This window comes from Ipomoea triloba, chromosome 3, assembly GCF_003576645.1.
Source record: "Ipomoea triloba cultivar NCNSP0323 chromosome 3, ASM357664v1".
NCBI lineage: Eukaryota > Viridiplantae > Streptophyta > Magnoliopsida > Solanales > Convolvulaceae > Ipomoea > Ipomoea triloba.
In genome coordinates, this window is record NC_044918.1 from 7,343,617 (window position 1) to 7,359,960 (window position 16,344).

The 16,344-nt window shown below is 35.2% G+C and overlaps 2 protein-coding genes across 2 annotated transcripts in view; one reads left to right on the forward strand and one right to left on the reverse strand.

Moving 5' to 3' along the window:
- LOC116013591 (casein kinase II subunit alpha-2-like) overlaps positions 1-1,172 on the forward strand; it is a 7,443-nt gene extending 6,271 nt beyond the window's left edge. The window contains exons 7-11 of the mRNA XM_031253436.1: positions 87-152; positions 336-418; positions 502-565; positions 637-705; positions 815-1,172. Coding sequence (XP_031109296.1) covers positions 87-152; positions 336-418; positions 502-565; positions 637-705; positions 815-889 — 357 coding nt within the window. The 3' untranslated portion in view covers positions 890-1,172. The remainder of the gene's footprint in view (positions 1-86; positions 153-335; positions 419-501; positions 566-636; positions 706-814) is intronic.
- Positions 1,173-1,340: 168 nt separating this feature from the next.
- Positions 1,341-3,150, reverse strand: LOC116013593 (uncharacterized protein At2g23090). Its single transcript, XM_031253439.1, has 3 exons — positions 2,990-3,150; positions 2,727-2,767; positions 1,341-1,614 (listed from the first exon to the last, which is right to left on the reverse strand). The coding sequence occupies exons 1-3, from the start codon at positions 3,063-3,065 to the stop codon at positions 1,495-1,497; spliced, it is 237 nt and encodes a 78-aa protein (XP_031109299.1). The 5' UTR covers positions 3,066-3,150; the 3' UTR covers positions 1,341-1,494.
- Between the last annotated feature and the right edge of the window lie 13,194 nt (positions 3,151-16,344).

Here is a 16,344-nt window from a genome sequence, read left to right on the forward strand (position 1 = left end):
TTTTTTTTTTTTTTTTTTTTTTTTTTTTTTTTTTTTTTTTTGTATTATTCCTTCTCATTGATTTTTTTTTTCTCTTCTTTATGAAGATCTTCCGCAAGGAACCTTTCTTTAAAGGACGGGATAACCAAGACCAGCTTGTCAAAATTGCCAAGGTATCTTGAATCTTAGAAGTTTGGGTTAGTAACTAATCTATGTTCAATAGTCAAAATGTCGGTGATTGATGGACATTCATTATCGCGGTTAGTGAAACTGATCAAGTTAAAGGAAGAGACATGGTTAGTTTGGTGGCTGCTAATTTTATTTGGTATCTGATGGACTGAATACCTTGTTTTAAGGTTCTTGGGACAGACGAGTTGAATGCATATTTGCAGAAATATCATTTAGAGCTTGATCCTCAGCTTGTGGCTATGGTTGGGAGGTATGTTTTTGTCCTTGTAACATGTTGAATGCCAAAAGCTGGCTTCTTCAGAACCATGGCTTTTTTCATTTGTATATTCTCAGGCACAGCAGAATGCCCTGGTCCAAATTTATAAATGCAGATAATCAACACCTAGTATCGCCTGAGGTAATGTTTTCACCGAGATTAATAGCATTTTACTTTGGACCTATTCCGACGACATTGAGGTGCACTTGCAGGCCATTGATTTTCTCGACAAACTTCTTCGATATGATCATCAGGATAGGCTCACAGCAAGAGAAGCAATGGTAATCCTGCTTGCTTATATGCATAGATAGTTGCTAACAGCATCACTTTGTTTCTTTAACCCTCAAACTATTTAACCTCAGTCTCTCACATAACTGCAATGTGTTTTAGGATCACCCATATTTCTTGCTAGTGAGGGCTGCTGAAAATGGCAGAAAGCAGCCATATTCATGGTCTGAACTCTGAAGGAGAGAGCCATACTGATAATTTTCGCACAACGGGGTGCAAATTTGAGTTGTGTATATATGTCCTGAAAGATGACAAGTATTGATAGGTGTTGGGCAGAACGGAGCTACAAGAGCATAGTGAAGTTTTGTACATCTCCCATGATGTAGGCACATTGCCAAAACACATAGATCTTGTGTTTTTTTGCCATTGATATCAATTCCCAAAGATGTACAGTGACCTAGACTATTATGATACCATATCAAAACAGTTTTGTTTTATTTTAAAAATGGGAGTTCTGTCATTTCTGTGGAACTTATGTTCCTGTACCCCCCCAAAAAAAAACAATACAAAAATGGAATATGAAATGAAAATATGTATATATATGGGAGTTCTGCAATTTCTGTGGAACTTATGTTCCTGTACCCCCAAAAAAAAAACAATACAAAAATGGAATATGAAATAAGACATCTGGATGAAAATATGTATATATATTTGTCATTTAAACAACTTGGGAGTCTCATAAACAACCAGGCAATGCACATTCAATAACTTCCTTACTGTCATAGTTGAAACAGGTGACAGATATTACCATATCTTTAATAGTTTATAACAACAGAAATATTTCACTTTTTGAGATGAGGAAAACAAGCATAAACATCAGACTTGGGGTGTTTTGCTTCAGCATGTTCCCTGCACTTCACCTCTGATGTTGTGCACATAAATGTCTGCATACACACTTTGCACTGCCACCATCCAAGTAAAGAGATTGATTAGCATAACATCCAAATTTGCGTGTCCACTTTCAAGATAAACAATTCACAACAAACGGGATTCACCAAAGATTTAAGCCCAAAAAACGGGTGTCTTCTGTAAGACAGACTAGATCCAGAGTAAAAGAAGTAGATTATCAGGAATTCCATTCCCTTTGAAATGAATATAATTGAAGCCTAACATTCATAAGGAAAAATTCACTTGTAAAATCCACATTTCTGGCCCACTTTCATGATAAAAAAGGCAGCAAGACAGAATGACATTGATTAGTCTCAACTCTCAAGTACCAGAAGATATCTTTGATCAAAGTAGACAATGCATTTAACTATTCTTTAAATGTTCATCTACCAAATGTCATTGTTAACTTTGCAACGAAAGATAGCATTATGATGAGATTAGCAATGGCAATGAAGATACTACCATACACCATCATAAGCCAAAGTTATGTAAAAGGAAATCCAAGAAGCATCCCGCAAGAGCGGTCTATTGGTCTTCTTGGTTTGAGCAAGTCAACATTTACCCAATGCGTACCCTCGAGTAGTGGCTGCAAGTTTTCCTCGTCACTCAACATGCAAGAAGCACAGGCTGCTCTGCTACAGAACAGGATGTATGAAACAAGAGGCCACTCCCCATCCAGGGCAGACTAAAACAAGTCACATATTCGGATATTGGCGCAAGATTGAAGGGTGGTAAGAATCTTATAAGTTAAACACCTTAACAGTAGAGGATTTGTCCAAAGTTCAAGGTGGTAAGGTAACTGGTAAGGATCTTATAAGTTAAACAACTTAAACCATGGAGTAGAATGAGTTTCATAGAATCTGAACATTTTCCTTTGGTAATATGTATGTATGTCTCTATGCACAAGCTAGCAAAGTAAATTATAGTAATTTAACTCAAAGCTATCCTTGATGCATTTCCTTTAATACTATACATATTTTTTACTCTAGGGATTCAGACATTTGTAACTCATAAAAAATTGAAAACCAAACCTGAATCAGAAACCCCCTTCCATCTAAGATCATATAGTGTAAAAGTAAAACATACAACAATTAATCCAATAATAAGTTTTGGAGCAAAAGAGTACCTGGATATTCATGGCCTTCTTGTTGGTTTCCAGCTGACTTCCTGCACAAAATTGGGTTAGTTAGTAAGTAAACAACTTTAAGCGAAAATTAACTTCAACCATAAACGCGCAAAACGGGATTTTTTGTTAGGAATAAAAATACACAGAATCAAAAAAAAAACTCGTCACCGTTGAATTGTGGAAGGCAGATACGTATAATTGAGGGTGAGGGGGGTGAAACTGGAAAATTAATTATTGTGATTCAGCAGAAAACAATCAATCACCTTTCCCGGCTGCTTTCATCTTCTCCAGATTCTTCTCGCGAGCCATCTTAGATTTCTGACCGTTTCCGCCGCCCATGGTTGCGTTGCCCTCAGACCCTAATGCTATGATATGATTCTCTCCTCTTCCCGACCTTCGGAACGGGGAACCAAAAACCTATATTTATATTTTTATTATTTTATATACCAATTAACAGTCGCGTATTGCCCTTAATTACGTAACTTTGTTGACTGGATACCAGTTCATATACGAGGACCTCATAGTAAATTCGCCACCAACGCTGCGCGCCTGCGCTGTTTTTTATTTATTTATTTTTTTAATTGAATAAAAACCCATTTTTTATGGGAACTAAAAATTTTGATCCAATTATTTATTGAAATTAATAGTTTATATTGTTTTGGGTGGAAAGTTAAAATTGAGAATTTTGTTTTTAGTATATGTACGGTATATTACGATTAGAAATTTTAATCTAAAATTATATTACAAATAGTAAAGTAGGAAATAATATATTGTATTAGAAATTGTATTAACATATTCTAATTTACAATTGTAGTACAAATAGGAATTGTATTACCATATTTTTTACAATATGGGAGGAAAGTTAAAATAGAGGATTTTGTTTTTATTAATAGTATAGATTACATTGCAAGAAAGTATATGTACAGTTATATTAAGATTACTAATTTTAATCTAAAATTGTATTAAAGCATCAATATCAGTTAGAGTTTTTTCCCAATTTTTTGTGGGCCCCAACATCCAACTCATCATCCACTATCTCAAAAACCACTCTCCACATTAATTTGAAGTTTTTTCTCAGTTTTTTGTAGACCCACCATTTTCTATCATATATTTTAATTATTTTTTTATTAATTTAAATTATAAATTTATGATTATAAAAATTAATTAAAATAAACATACCTATATTCAATTAAAATGATAATTACAAACATTTAAATTAATTTTCGTTATTACTCTTTTTATTTTAATATTTTAAATTTTAATTATAATTAAATCATTCAAAAGAAAATGGCATTTTATAACAAAATTGAAACAAAGGTAACAAAACAATAAAAAAACAAAAAAAAAATGAAAAAAGGAGGCAGAGCAGAAACGAAAAGGGAAATAAAGAACAAAAACAAATGAAGATGCGTGTCTGCTTTTCAAATATAAACTGTCAAGCAAGACCCAAAAAAAAATTGTTTTACGGGAGAGAAAACTGTCGTATAAACTTGGGCTCCCATTAGATAAAAACTGTGATACTGTTCTAATAACTGAGAAAACACTGCTGATATAGATGCTCTTACGAATAGGAAAGTATGAAAGAATATATTGCATTAGAAATTGTATTAACATATTTTAACATACAACTGTAGTACGAATAGGAATTGTATTACCATATTTTACTATATTGCGCAAACTTTAATAGTATAGAATTGTTTTGGAAGATTTTGTTTTTATTGATAGTATAGATTACGTTGTAGGGAACTATATCTACAATTATATTACGATTAGTAATTTTAATCTAAAATTGTATTACGAATAGGAAAGTAGGAAAATAGATATTGTATTACGAATTGTAATAACATATTTTAATGTACAATTGTAGTACGAATATGAATTGTATTGCCATATTTTACAATATTACGCAAACCTTAATAGTATAAGATTTTTTTCAGTGGGAAGTTAAAATTGATGACTTTGTTATTATAAATAGCTAGTATAGATTACATTGAAGGGAATTATATGTACAGTTATATTACGGTTAGTAATTTTAATCTAAAATTGTATTATGAATAGGAAAGTAGGAGAAGAGATATTGTATTCGGAATTGTAATAACATATTTTAATGTACAATTATAGTACGAATATGAATTGTATTACCATATTTTACAATATTACGCAAACGTTAATAGTATAGGACTGTTTTCGGCGAGAAGTTAAAATTGAGGATTTTGTTTTTATTAATAGCGTTATAGGGAACTATATGTACAGTTAGTTTACGATTAGTCATTGTAATCTAAAATTATATTACGAATAGTGATTGATTTAATTAACCCGGGGTGGTCCGAATTATTAAATCCAATAGATAAAGGAATGTTATCAAATGATGATTCGATAAAAAGATAATAAATGTCGCGGAGACACTCTTATATTAATATTAATATAATGCTGTCATAAGATTACAAAGAGATTTGTGATGTAATTGAACATGTCCTTATGATAACTGCACATAGCTAATTTATACAAAGGAAATCTCAACTCCCTATGCTAAACTCGTGGTGGGCCACGTGACTAAGTCAAGGCCCATACGGTGGGCCGTAAGACCAAGTCAAGGCCCATCATTATGGGCCCAGAAACGGGCCTTAGGTTTGGGACTCCTCTTCGGCTACTCGAGTTATGCACTTCCGGACCCCGGGTCTCTATTATTATTGGGCCGTTTCTAATATCTCCATCATCAGTCCCCCATTCTCTGAGCTGCGAGAAGTCGTCAGGGCTCTATGCTTGGATGAATGCTTCCGGTTAACTTGAACGGAAGTACTTTGTTTGCTCAAAGACCTTTTAAGCCTGCACCACCAGCCTTGCGATCTAAGTCCTCTTCGTCTAGGCAACGCGGGGTTGCTTACATTTTTGCTCGCATAATGTTGCATATATTTTTTTGTTTTTTATTTTTTGTTTTGTTTTGTGCTTGTATTTTCTCTCTTTTGCTTTTTTCTTATCATTTGCTTTTTCGCGTTGGCGTTAGACCAAGGTACCTCAACCCTCAGCCCTTAGCGCACCCGTTTGATGGTAGGCAAGGTGTCCAACCATGTACCCTCCTTAGGGTGTCAGTCGTTCTAAGTCGAGACCATTCGGTCTTACACCTAGAGACTCTTCCGTTCGGCGATAGGCGAGGTCGGACCTCGTACCGCCCCTAGGGAATTTAGTCGTCCTAAGTCGAGGCCATTTGACCTTGCGTCTAGGGACTCTTCCGTTCGGCAATAGTCGAGGTCGGACCTCGTATTGTCCTAGGGAGTTTAGTCGTTTTAAGTCAAAAATATTTTTTTAGACTTAAAAGACTCGCCCGTTCGGCGATAGGCGAGGTCGGACCTCGTATCACCCTTAGGGAATTAGCCGCTTAAATGAGGTGGGCTAAGACGTCGACCATGAGGTCGGCCTTCGAATTTGAAATTTGTAATTTTGTCCTTTGCAATTTCGCCCGGGAGGTCAGCCACGGAGGCCCTTTGAGAGGTCAGCCCGACCCCCTCTCCTCCGCGAACAGTAGTAAAATAAGTACATAACGAAATTTTGCTACTTCTTTTATGAAGAAAAATAAAATCACGGGGTCGGACCACCAATTATGCAATAAGCCAATAAGCTTTTATGTCAGGTAGTGAGCGGGGGCGGGTTCCGTACCACCACTAAAGAATGCCAAGGTCAAGGCCAGCGCGCACGACCGTGACCATAGATTGATTACTCTACCTAGAGTTAGGTGAGGTCGGACCTCACAACGCCACTAGGGAGAACCAATAATACTAATAATCATGATTATTATTATTATTATTATTATTATTATTATTATTATTATTATAACAATAATAATAAAAAAATGTAGAAAACTACCTGCTATATAAATAAGATGTGTAAACAGCACATGATATCCATATTGGTTGTAGCTCAGGATTTGTGCCTTGCCAGTGACGCATGATGCCACCCACCACCTGCAAATTTCAATTTATCTCAACCTGCACTTCTTCGAATCACAGAGCAACTCCTGACTCTCCAATATACTTTCTGGTTTTTATATTAGCTTCTGTTCTTCGCACGCCCACCTTTATATATCACATCTACAAATGGACCAAAACCTGAGTGAATTCCTTTCCTCCTTCCCATTCTATTCCAATCCCTCTTTTGTATAAGATGATGGCGCTTGCTGTGAAGCTGCACGTACGGGATCGAGGACTAGTACTTAATTGACATGCATGCAGCTCCGGACCCGGACCTCCGATCCTTGCCCGACCTACTCACTGCTCACCTTTGCAGTGAGAAATACTGGGGCCTCTATCGCCGCTTCATGAACAGCGATGAATTGGCGGTAGATGCGGACGCTGGTGGGTGTTGTCGACGCCTGCACGGGAATCTCCTCCAAACTGATAATCTGAGAAGTCAGAATTCCGGTGCTGGAGACTCGGCGTTTGTGGCGATTTTTTCGTCATTGAAGCTGTCAACCGAGCTTAATGCCTAGGAAATGCAGTGGTCGCGGAACCGATTGCGTTAATTTCTCACATTCCTCTCTCTGTTGCGGGATAGTAGGGAATGAAGGAAAACATCGCAGGGTTTGGAGAGATCGTCTTTGTTGATGTTGGAGGCCATTCCTCGCATTTATGGCATGTGAAGGCGCCGACTATGTAGTATGAAGTTCCTGGTGATGCAGCTTTTGCATTTGAGGAAGTTGCTGGGATTTTGCTGCAACTCAACATCCTGTTTTCAAGGCTGTGAAAATGCCAGGAGAATTTGTAATCACTTTCCCAAGGCTCTCCTTCTGTTTAAACGCACCACTGCTCCAATCACATTGATTTTCCAATCTGGCATGCTCATTTATATGACCATGTCGCACGCTTCATGGATTTGAGAAGATGACGGGGAGGCATGCAGGCAGCTCGATGTATACTCCAGATAATGTGATGGAGATGGCAACCGAGTCGTCCCGAATTCGAATCATAGTGGATTCAAGAAAAGACTCCACGATGATAGATGGGAATTACGTAGAAAATGAGATATTTTGTAATTTTTTTCTTTTGCTGGAATTCATGATTGTGTAGAAACTGAGATCTCCGGGCAGGCTTGCGGCTTCATCCAGACTCACCAATGATGGAATTGAGAGATGTAGACCTCGCCATTGTTGATTGTGACGGTCGTTATCAGCGTTAACCATTCACTGCTCTAGGTACGTAGAAATTAATAATGTCTAGCGCATTTTCCTTGAAGCGAATTTTGGAGCCATCAAAATTGGAGCATGCGTCGAATGAGTTAGCTACGATCCGAAGGAGGCGGCCGGAGAAGTTAGGCGATTACACCAGAGCCTTCATGGAGAACCCCAACTCCATTTTCCCACCTTGCCGTAAACGTAGGTGAGAGATAGCACCCACAAATTCCCGATGACATTTAATGGCATCGGCATATCCCTCGCAGGCGAGGGAATGGACGACATCTTCGATTAAATCCACGGGGGGAATGCGATGGTTTCAACGCCACGGCCTCCAGCACCATCGCACCTTCGATCTTTCTCAATTTTCTTTGGTGCAAAAAGGCTATGTTGTTTTTTGATTTATTGATTTAGATAGCTCTGCATTATTCCCCTTATCCTGCAATTAATTACTACAAATCCGACCGGCTTTGTTGTGATTGCATGTACAGGCAATTAATACAAATCTGACAGGCTTTGTTGTAATCGCATGCATAAGCAATGAGCTATGGGATCGAAAATACATTCCTGCTACGGTTCGGCTGGTACGGCTCCCCCCGCTCGCTCAATAGAATCTTCAAAGCCTACGGAAGCTGCGATCTATATTATGGGTAGTGGAGTGTCGGCGGTAGGATGGCAGTCAGTCAGTCACCCCCACGCCCTCCGAATGAATGGCGGTGCATGTTGTTAACGCTGTTTGGGAAGAAGATCCTGATTGGCCGCCGGAACCCAACTGATGCTTCCCACAGATTACTAGGTGGTCCGCTGCGATCACGAAAGGCCGCGCGGTGGTGCTGGATCCCTGAGCTGTCGCCATCTGCGGTGGATCACCGAGATATGTTTGTAGGGGAATAAAGCCAACAATATTAATGAAAAAAAATCTGATGGTTGTGACGAAATTCCCCGTAAAAGACATATTTCGAGGGTGGGGATGTGAGATAGATCAACAAATCACTCTGAAACCTGTGTAATTTTGGATAACTCAGGTTCAGAACCTGGTGACAAAATTGCACAAAACAGACAAGATTCTGAGATGCACGAGATAATCTCAATGATACGATCAACAGGAAGGCAGTTACAATGGCGGATATGGTAATGGCAATCGTGGAAATGGTGGTGGTTCCTCGAGGAATTGTGAGAATTGGATCTAACCATTGTTACGAAAGATTAGAAAAATAAGGAGCACGCTCGAGCTTGTATGTCGAGCTCTCAATGAAAGCATCAATGATGGATTTAATTAACCCGGGGTGGTCCGAATTATTAAATCCAATAGATAAAGGAATGTTATCAAATGATGATTCGATAAAAAAGATAATAAATGTCGCGGAGACACTCTTATATTAATATTAATATAATGCTGTCAGAAGATTACAAAGAGATTTGTGATGTAATTGAACATGTCCTTATGATAACTGCACATAGCTAATTTATACAAAGGAAATCTCAACTCCCTAGGCTAAACTCGTGGTGGGCCACGTGACTAAGTCAAGGCCCATACGGTGGGCCGTAAAACCAAGTCAAGGCCCATCATTATGGGCCCAGAAACGGGCCCTGGGTTTGGGACTCCTCTTCGGCTACTCGAGTTATGCACTTCCGGACCCCGGGTCTCTATTATTATTGGGCCGTTTCTAATATCTCCATCAAATAGAAAAGTAGGAAAAGAGATATTGTATTATGAATTGTAATAACATATTTTAATTTACAATTATAGTACGAATAAGAATTTTTTTTTGAAGTAAGTACGAATAAGAATTTTATTACCATATTTTACAATATTACATAAACCTTAGTAATATAGGACTGTTTTAGGCGAGAAGTTAAAATTGAGAATTTTGTTTTTATTAATAGTATAGATATATATACGGCCATGATAATTGATATATTACTAATGTAATAAAAACACATACATACATACATACATATATATATACACACACACACACACTCTAACATATTCATAATATATGTTTAAAATTTATGTAACTCTGACTGTGATGAGGTTCGAACCTAAAACATTCTTTCCGGAAATTAATAAATTAAAAATAATAAATAGTTAACGGAATATTCTATATTTCTATTACTATAGTTTACATTACAATGACAAAATGCTGAGTATTTAGGAAAAGTAAATTATATAATAAATGGAAAGTAAAAAAATCTATATTATTAATAAAAAAATCTTCCATTTTAACTCCCCGCTTAAAACAATCCTATACTACTAAGGTTTGTGTAAATATTCTAAAATATGGTAATAAAAGTCTTATTCGCACTATAATTGTACATTAAAATATGTTATTACAATTCGTATTACAATATCTCTTTTCCTACTTTCCTATTCGTAATACAAAATTAGTGTGTATCAATTATCATGGCCGTGTTCTTGCCTCATAGTTCCAACTTCCAATTGGCAAAGTGTAGAATGACAGCAACTAATAATAGTTGCCCAGCCACTTACCATTTTGCCAATTGGCAACTGTCCAACACCTTCCCTGTTTCAATTTATATCAATTGAACAAATGAATAAATTGCATCTTAAGAGAAGTAAGCCAGTTACAACAATTGGAAGAAGTGAAAAACCAACTCCACAACTCGTAGCTCCACTACCACTCATCAATTATGCAAACGGACAATGAGACAAACACAAATAGATTAAACAAATAGATTTATAAAATTATGTAATTAAAATGAAGTTAACTAGTTAGTAGTTACCTTTTTCTAATCTCTCCACCTCATCCAGATTTTCTTCCACTGTGATGGGTTTATTTAGCAACCTCATCCAATCTTGTGCACAAACAAGTGCTTCCACTATCCTAGGAGTTAGAACTCCTAAATGCATCCAACACTCTTCAACTAGTGCTAAAAGCTTATACAGAGGTTACAGTGGAAATGGGAACAGTAAGAACATCCCTAGCCAACTAGGAGAAGATAGGAAACCTACTACTATTGACCTTCCACCAATTTAAAATGTCAAAGCTAGTGTTGTCATCCTCTACCATTTCCTCACTAAGGTATATTTCTAACTCATGCCTCCCAACTCACTACTCTATGCACATGGATTCATATAAAACACAGGACTCATTTGTACAGAACTCTATATATACATATATATGTATATACATATATTATATATGTATATGTATATATATAAATATTATATATGTATATATATATATTATATGTAATATATATATATATATATATATATATATATATATATATATATATATATATATATATAATAAAAACAAAGTATTCTTAGTAAAGATAATAAAAACCTTAGTAATATATGTGCCAATTGGAAGTTGGAACTATGAGGCAAGAACACGGCCATGATAATTGATACACAGGGACACTGTAACAGGTTTGATTTAGGGCTCAGAAGTCCTAAGTTGTGATGGTAATATTGTTTCTCTCACTCTCTGCCTCTCCCAATATATGATTATTCATTCATTCATATGATTATCTCCCTGCCTTTATTCTTTGGCTATGATGATGCTTCCACTAATAGTTTGAAAAAAAAAGTTGTGGATTGATATGTTACACTGGGTAGTGGGTATAACTCAACTACTCAAGTTGCAATTTGTCCCCATTTCTTGTCTTGACATGAAAGCTAAACCATTCTGAGCCATCTTAAATTCTTTTTAAACATTGTAATTCATAATATATGAATTGTGATTTATGAGTTCTAACTTATTGCATTTGGTCAATATTTATTTTCATTAGAAGGATGATGAAGAAGAATAGTTTGTTACTTACTATCTGTAATCTGTAAAAGACTAAAAGGTCACTGGTCTGTTGAGTGTTGATTGTTGGAGTGTTGGTAACTTGGTGGAGTTGGTCTATTGGTGCAATATTTGGACAATTTGGTGACTGGAGTCACTTACGTAAATTGTAATTAAGTATTTTGTTAGTTACCATTTGTAATCTGTCTATCTATGGTTTATCTGTTGGTTGTTGGCATGTTGCCCCTCTTGGATTGTTGGTGACTGGAGTCACTTATTTTGTATATTTGATTATTTTCTAATTTGTAAGTTTGTTAGTTGTTACTTGGTTATTTAATTTATTTTGTCAGTTATTAAGTTGTTTGATGATTTTAGTGCAATTTAGCATTATATTTTACACTTTAAATCTGTAAACTGTTGTTTTGTAATTTATTTTCATCGATTATTTCAATGTTATTTTTATTTCTGAAATTAGTTTGAAAATCGATATAACCAACCGCACCCGAACTTGGAAAAATCGATTGGCTTTTCAAAAATTTAACAATGGTTTGGGTATTAAATAAATTAACCAAAAATCGAATGATTTTCAACATCATATAACCAAACCGACCGAACCCGTCTGACGCACACTCCTATTTGTGTGCTTAAGGTGCATGTTTTGTGTGCTTAAGGTGCGCAATTTTAATGCTTAAGGTTAATTAGGTGTGTCCTTTGTGTGTTAACTGCACTACCGCAGGGGAACTTGTCATTCCTCAGGTGAATCCACCACTTCCCATGAGTCCGTGTAGACAGATTTGTGCCATTGAATACTTGATATCAATTGCTTAGATTTTGCCAACTGTGCAACTGTGCATGACAACTGTGCACTTCACTTGCACATTTCGCGAGTGCACATTTAGCGAAATCTATGCCATTAATCTCAAGCATTCAATAACTCAGATTTGTCCACACGGACTAATAGGAAGGTGTGGACTCATTTGATCATAATAATTTGGCCGGAGTGACCAAAATTGATAAAAATTGAATAGTTAAAGTACGGAATTAATAGTTTTGAAAGTCGTGGATTGCAATTAACAGGACCCCTATAGTCAGTGGACCAAAATGGCAATTTGCTTTAAAAATAATCATTGGACATTATCACATTCGTGCAATACGTGTGAAAAATTAGTTGTTTATATAAATTGAAACATTTTTCTCTCTAATAAGATTAATTTTGTAGTTTATAGAGTAAAATGAATGATTGGTATCGCCTTGGTCCCAAAATTCCAATGAACAAAACTACAAAAGCCTAACAATTTATGAAATTGAACAATAACTCTGGTATGTGGACGTTCATTAGCCCAATGTCTTGGTAGACCAACTTAGGCTTTCAGTCACGGCTCAATGGTTCATAATTCTAGATCCGACTCTTGTTTTTATTTAGCTATTGGACTGTCAAACTATCTCAATAGTTCACTATTAAGGGATTATATTTCTTAAGGGTTCACCCACTTTGTCTCAACACCTTTACATATTGTATTTTGAGTTTATGTTAGACAAACCTAATAAAATCAACACTAAGTAAAGAACTAAAGATAATTTTATACTCCGTAATTTTTTTTATTTTTTAAAAACAAAACTAAATCAAAGAACACTTAACATTGCAATCGTCGGTGCATTAGTGCTTTATTAAACACCTCTGCGAAGATTTTTTTTTTTAAAAGAAAAAAAAAAAGAAAGAAGAAGAAGAAAAAAAAGAAGAAGAAGATAATTTTGTCACTGAGCCACCTGTACAGCATATTCATTAAGAAAACATGTCTGGCCCAATTGGGTTTCAGCAGGGAGCAATTGTCAAAAAACACGCATACTCATTGAATAACACAACCTTAGGTCTTACGTTCTTATCTCTTGGCACCAGAATTTGTTCAGTCCCAGGCAATTTGTGTCAATAAGTGAAGAGTGAGAAGTAAAGAATTTAGAAACTCATAAGAGTGTAAATGATGAGATGGTGTGAATTTTTTCAATTTAAGTAATAATTTTGAATTCAAATCTCGAGAATACAATTATTTTATTTGTTTGATAGAACTTATTTTAAAACTTATAGTTTATTTTAAGCTATAAATAAGTTATAAACTCAATAAAAAAAAGTTATAATGTAAAATATAGGGAGTTTAAAATAATAACTTATTTTGAAACATTATTCCAAGTAGCGTTTTAAAATAAGTTCTTGACTGTTTATGTTTTTTTTCTTTTTTATCTTTATTAATTTATAAAAATGACACCATCAACATTTCATTAATCAAAATTCTAATATCTTAGTTTATTCTTTTACACTTATCAACTAATTTAATAATTAATTTTACCAAGCACTTTAGGTTCAATTAGTTAACTTATCAGTTATTAGCTTTTTCAGCTTTCAGCTAACTTTTCAGGCGTGCCAAATAGAGCCATTGTAAAATTCACGAGAGATGATTTTGTTATCCTTCAAGATCCTACCTAATACAAATAGTATGTGGGATGTTCTAATTGAAGAAATATACGATCTAAGAAAAGAGTTAATACTATTTGGGATCCTTTGAATATAGTGATTTTGTAATGTTTAGTCTTAAATTTTTAAATTGACCATTTGTGACCCTTCAACTTTTAAATTGTTATTATATGTAGTTCAAGTTAATCGCTTATGATCTTTCAATTTTAAAAATTTAGAATTAAACGTGACAAAACTATTATAGAGGATATTATATCACATTTAACTAAAAGAAAGTAAAGAATCTAGAAAGAAACGAGATAGCTGATGTTAGATATCTGCTGTACTAGATAATCATTGGCTTCACACTCACTCCTTTTCACTGCCTAATTATGCGAGCCATACCAATAATGTGGAGAAAAAAATCTTATTCCTATCCTAAAATATAGTACAAGTTTTGTGGTTGATTGGAGTATTCAAGATCTTGGTCCGATTAATGATAATTATTTATTGTTGTTGAGTATAATATATATAAAATAATAAAGAGATAAGGTTAAATAAAAATGTAATTAGGTTATTTAATTAAAAAAAGTTCAACCATTTTAATCTAAAAGTAAAAATAAGGTTTTGTCCATATATGGACAAACTGACAAAGTGTGTAGAGGAAGGTTGTCGGTGACGAGAATGAATGGATTTTAAAATTTCTCTCATTTAGTTTTGATAAGAAAACTAAATGGTAATAGTTTGTCCAAATTATTGTATAAATAGGTCAAAATAAAGGCTGAATTATATATTTACATATACATACATACATACATATATATATATATATATATATATAGAGAGCAAATGTGAAGGAGCTCATAAAAATGGGGTGAAATCTCAATCACTGATCTAACCAAAATCAATAATCCAGAATGATAAATTTTTCTTTAAAACGCGGTAACATTATGGTAATTTAATGCATAAGTTCGAAACATAGGGTGCATCAGTTCGAAACTTAAGGTGCATAGGTTTGAAAATTGAAACTTAAGATGTGCATAAGTTCGAAACTTAAGATGTGCATAAGTTCGAAACTTAAGGTGTGCATAAGTTCGAAACTTAAGGTGCATCGGGTTGAAACTTAAGGTGTGCATAAGTTCGAAACTTAAGGTGCATCGGGTTGAAACTTAAGGTACATCAATTTGAAACTTAATGTGTATCACTTCGAAAATTAAGAGGCATCAGTTTGAAACTTAAGGTGCATCAAGTCGAAACTTATTGTGCATCGATCACATCAAAAACTTAAGGTGCATCAGGTTGAAACTTAATGTGCATCGATCACAGGTTGAAACTTTAGGTGCACGAGGTTGAAACTTAAGGTGCATCAGGTTGAAACTTAATGTGCATCGATCACAGGTTAAAACTTTAGGTGCATGAGGTTGAAACTTAAGGTGCATCACTTCGAAATTAAGGTACATCAGTTCGAAACTTAAGGTCCATCACTTCAACTTCATAACTTCGAAGCTTTAAGTTCATGACTTTATCCAATACAATCTGTAAACTAAAATTTATACTCGTTGGAAATACATCTAGCATCTTCCTTTCAAAAATGTAATGTTAATACAAGTTTGAATTCACAACAAGAGAGGAAGATAAGGAAAAAAAAACAAACAAATTGGTGGGAGGACATCATTAGTAGCCCGTTGTCAGGAAGAGTTTATTTATTTATTTTTAATTTACCTTCATTATGAGTAGTTGATCTAGATTAGATCAACGGCTCAAATCTCACCATATCTTTTACTTGGGAGTTTCTTTGTATGTGAACCGTCCTATAATTGTGTTCTCTGGTCAACGAAGCGGGTTCTCAATCACAATGAAATTAATTGCATGTGATATGCATTATATATACTTGTACAACTAGGCGTATCTCTACATAAATACTTTACCTCTCGGTCTTGCCTCCCGACTCCATCTGAAATCGAGCTATCCTCTAGTATAATTGTGCAACTCTGAATGTTTCCAACCAAACGCGACCAGGAACACTTGTCAAGCCCGTTGATCGGCAAGTCTCTAACCAGATTATCCCAAAGTCCCTGCTTGATCTGAGTAAAAAAAAATCAGGCATGTCACCTCCAGTCATTTCCTATCACTCGTACGACCTTCATTAAACACTTGGCGCAACTACTCTAACCACCCAACCGACATCCAACACGTCTAAGGCATGCTGATAATTTAGCATGGTCGCCTTGTCCTAGCTATAAAAGG

Coding starts and splice junctions, on each gene's coding strand:
- LOC116013593 (XM_031253439.1), bottom strand. CDS start 3,065: ATGGGCGGCGGAAACGGTCAGAAATCTAAGATGGCTCGCGAGAAGAAT. Junction 2,768..2,989: donor GATGAAAGCAGCCGGGAAAG/GTGATTGATTGT, acceptor AATTTTGTGCAG/GAAGTCAGCTGGAAACCAAC. Junction 1,615..2,726: donor AGAAGGCCATGAATATCCAG/GTACTCTTTTGC, acceptor GGATGGTGGCAG/TGCAAAGTGTGTATGCAGAC.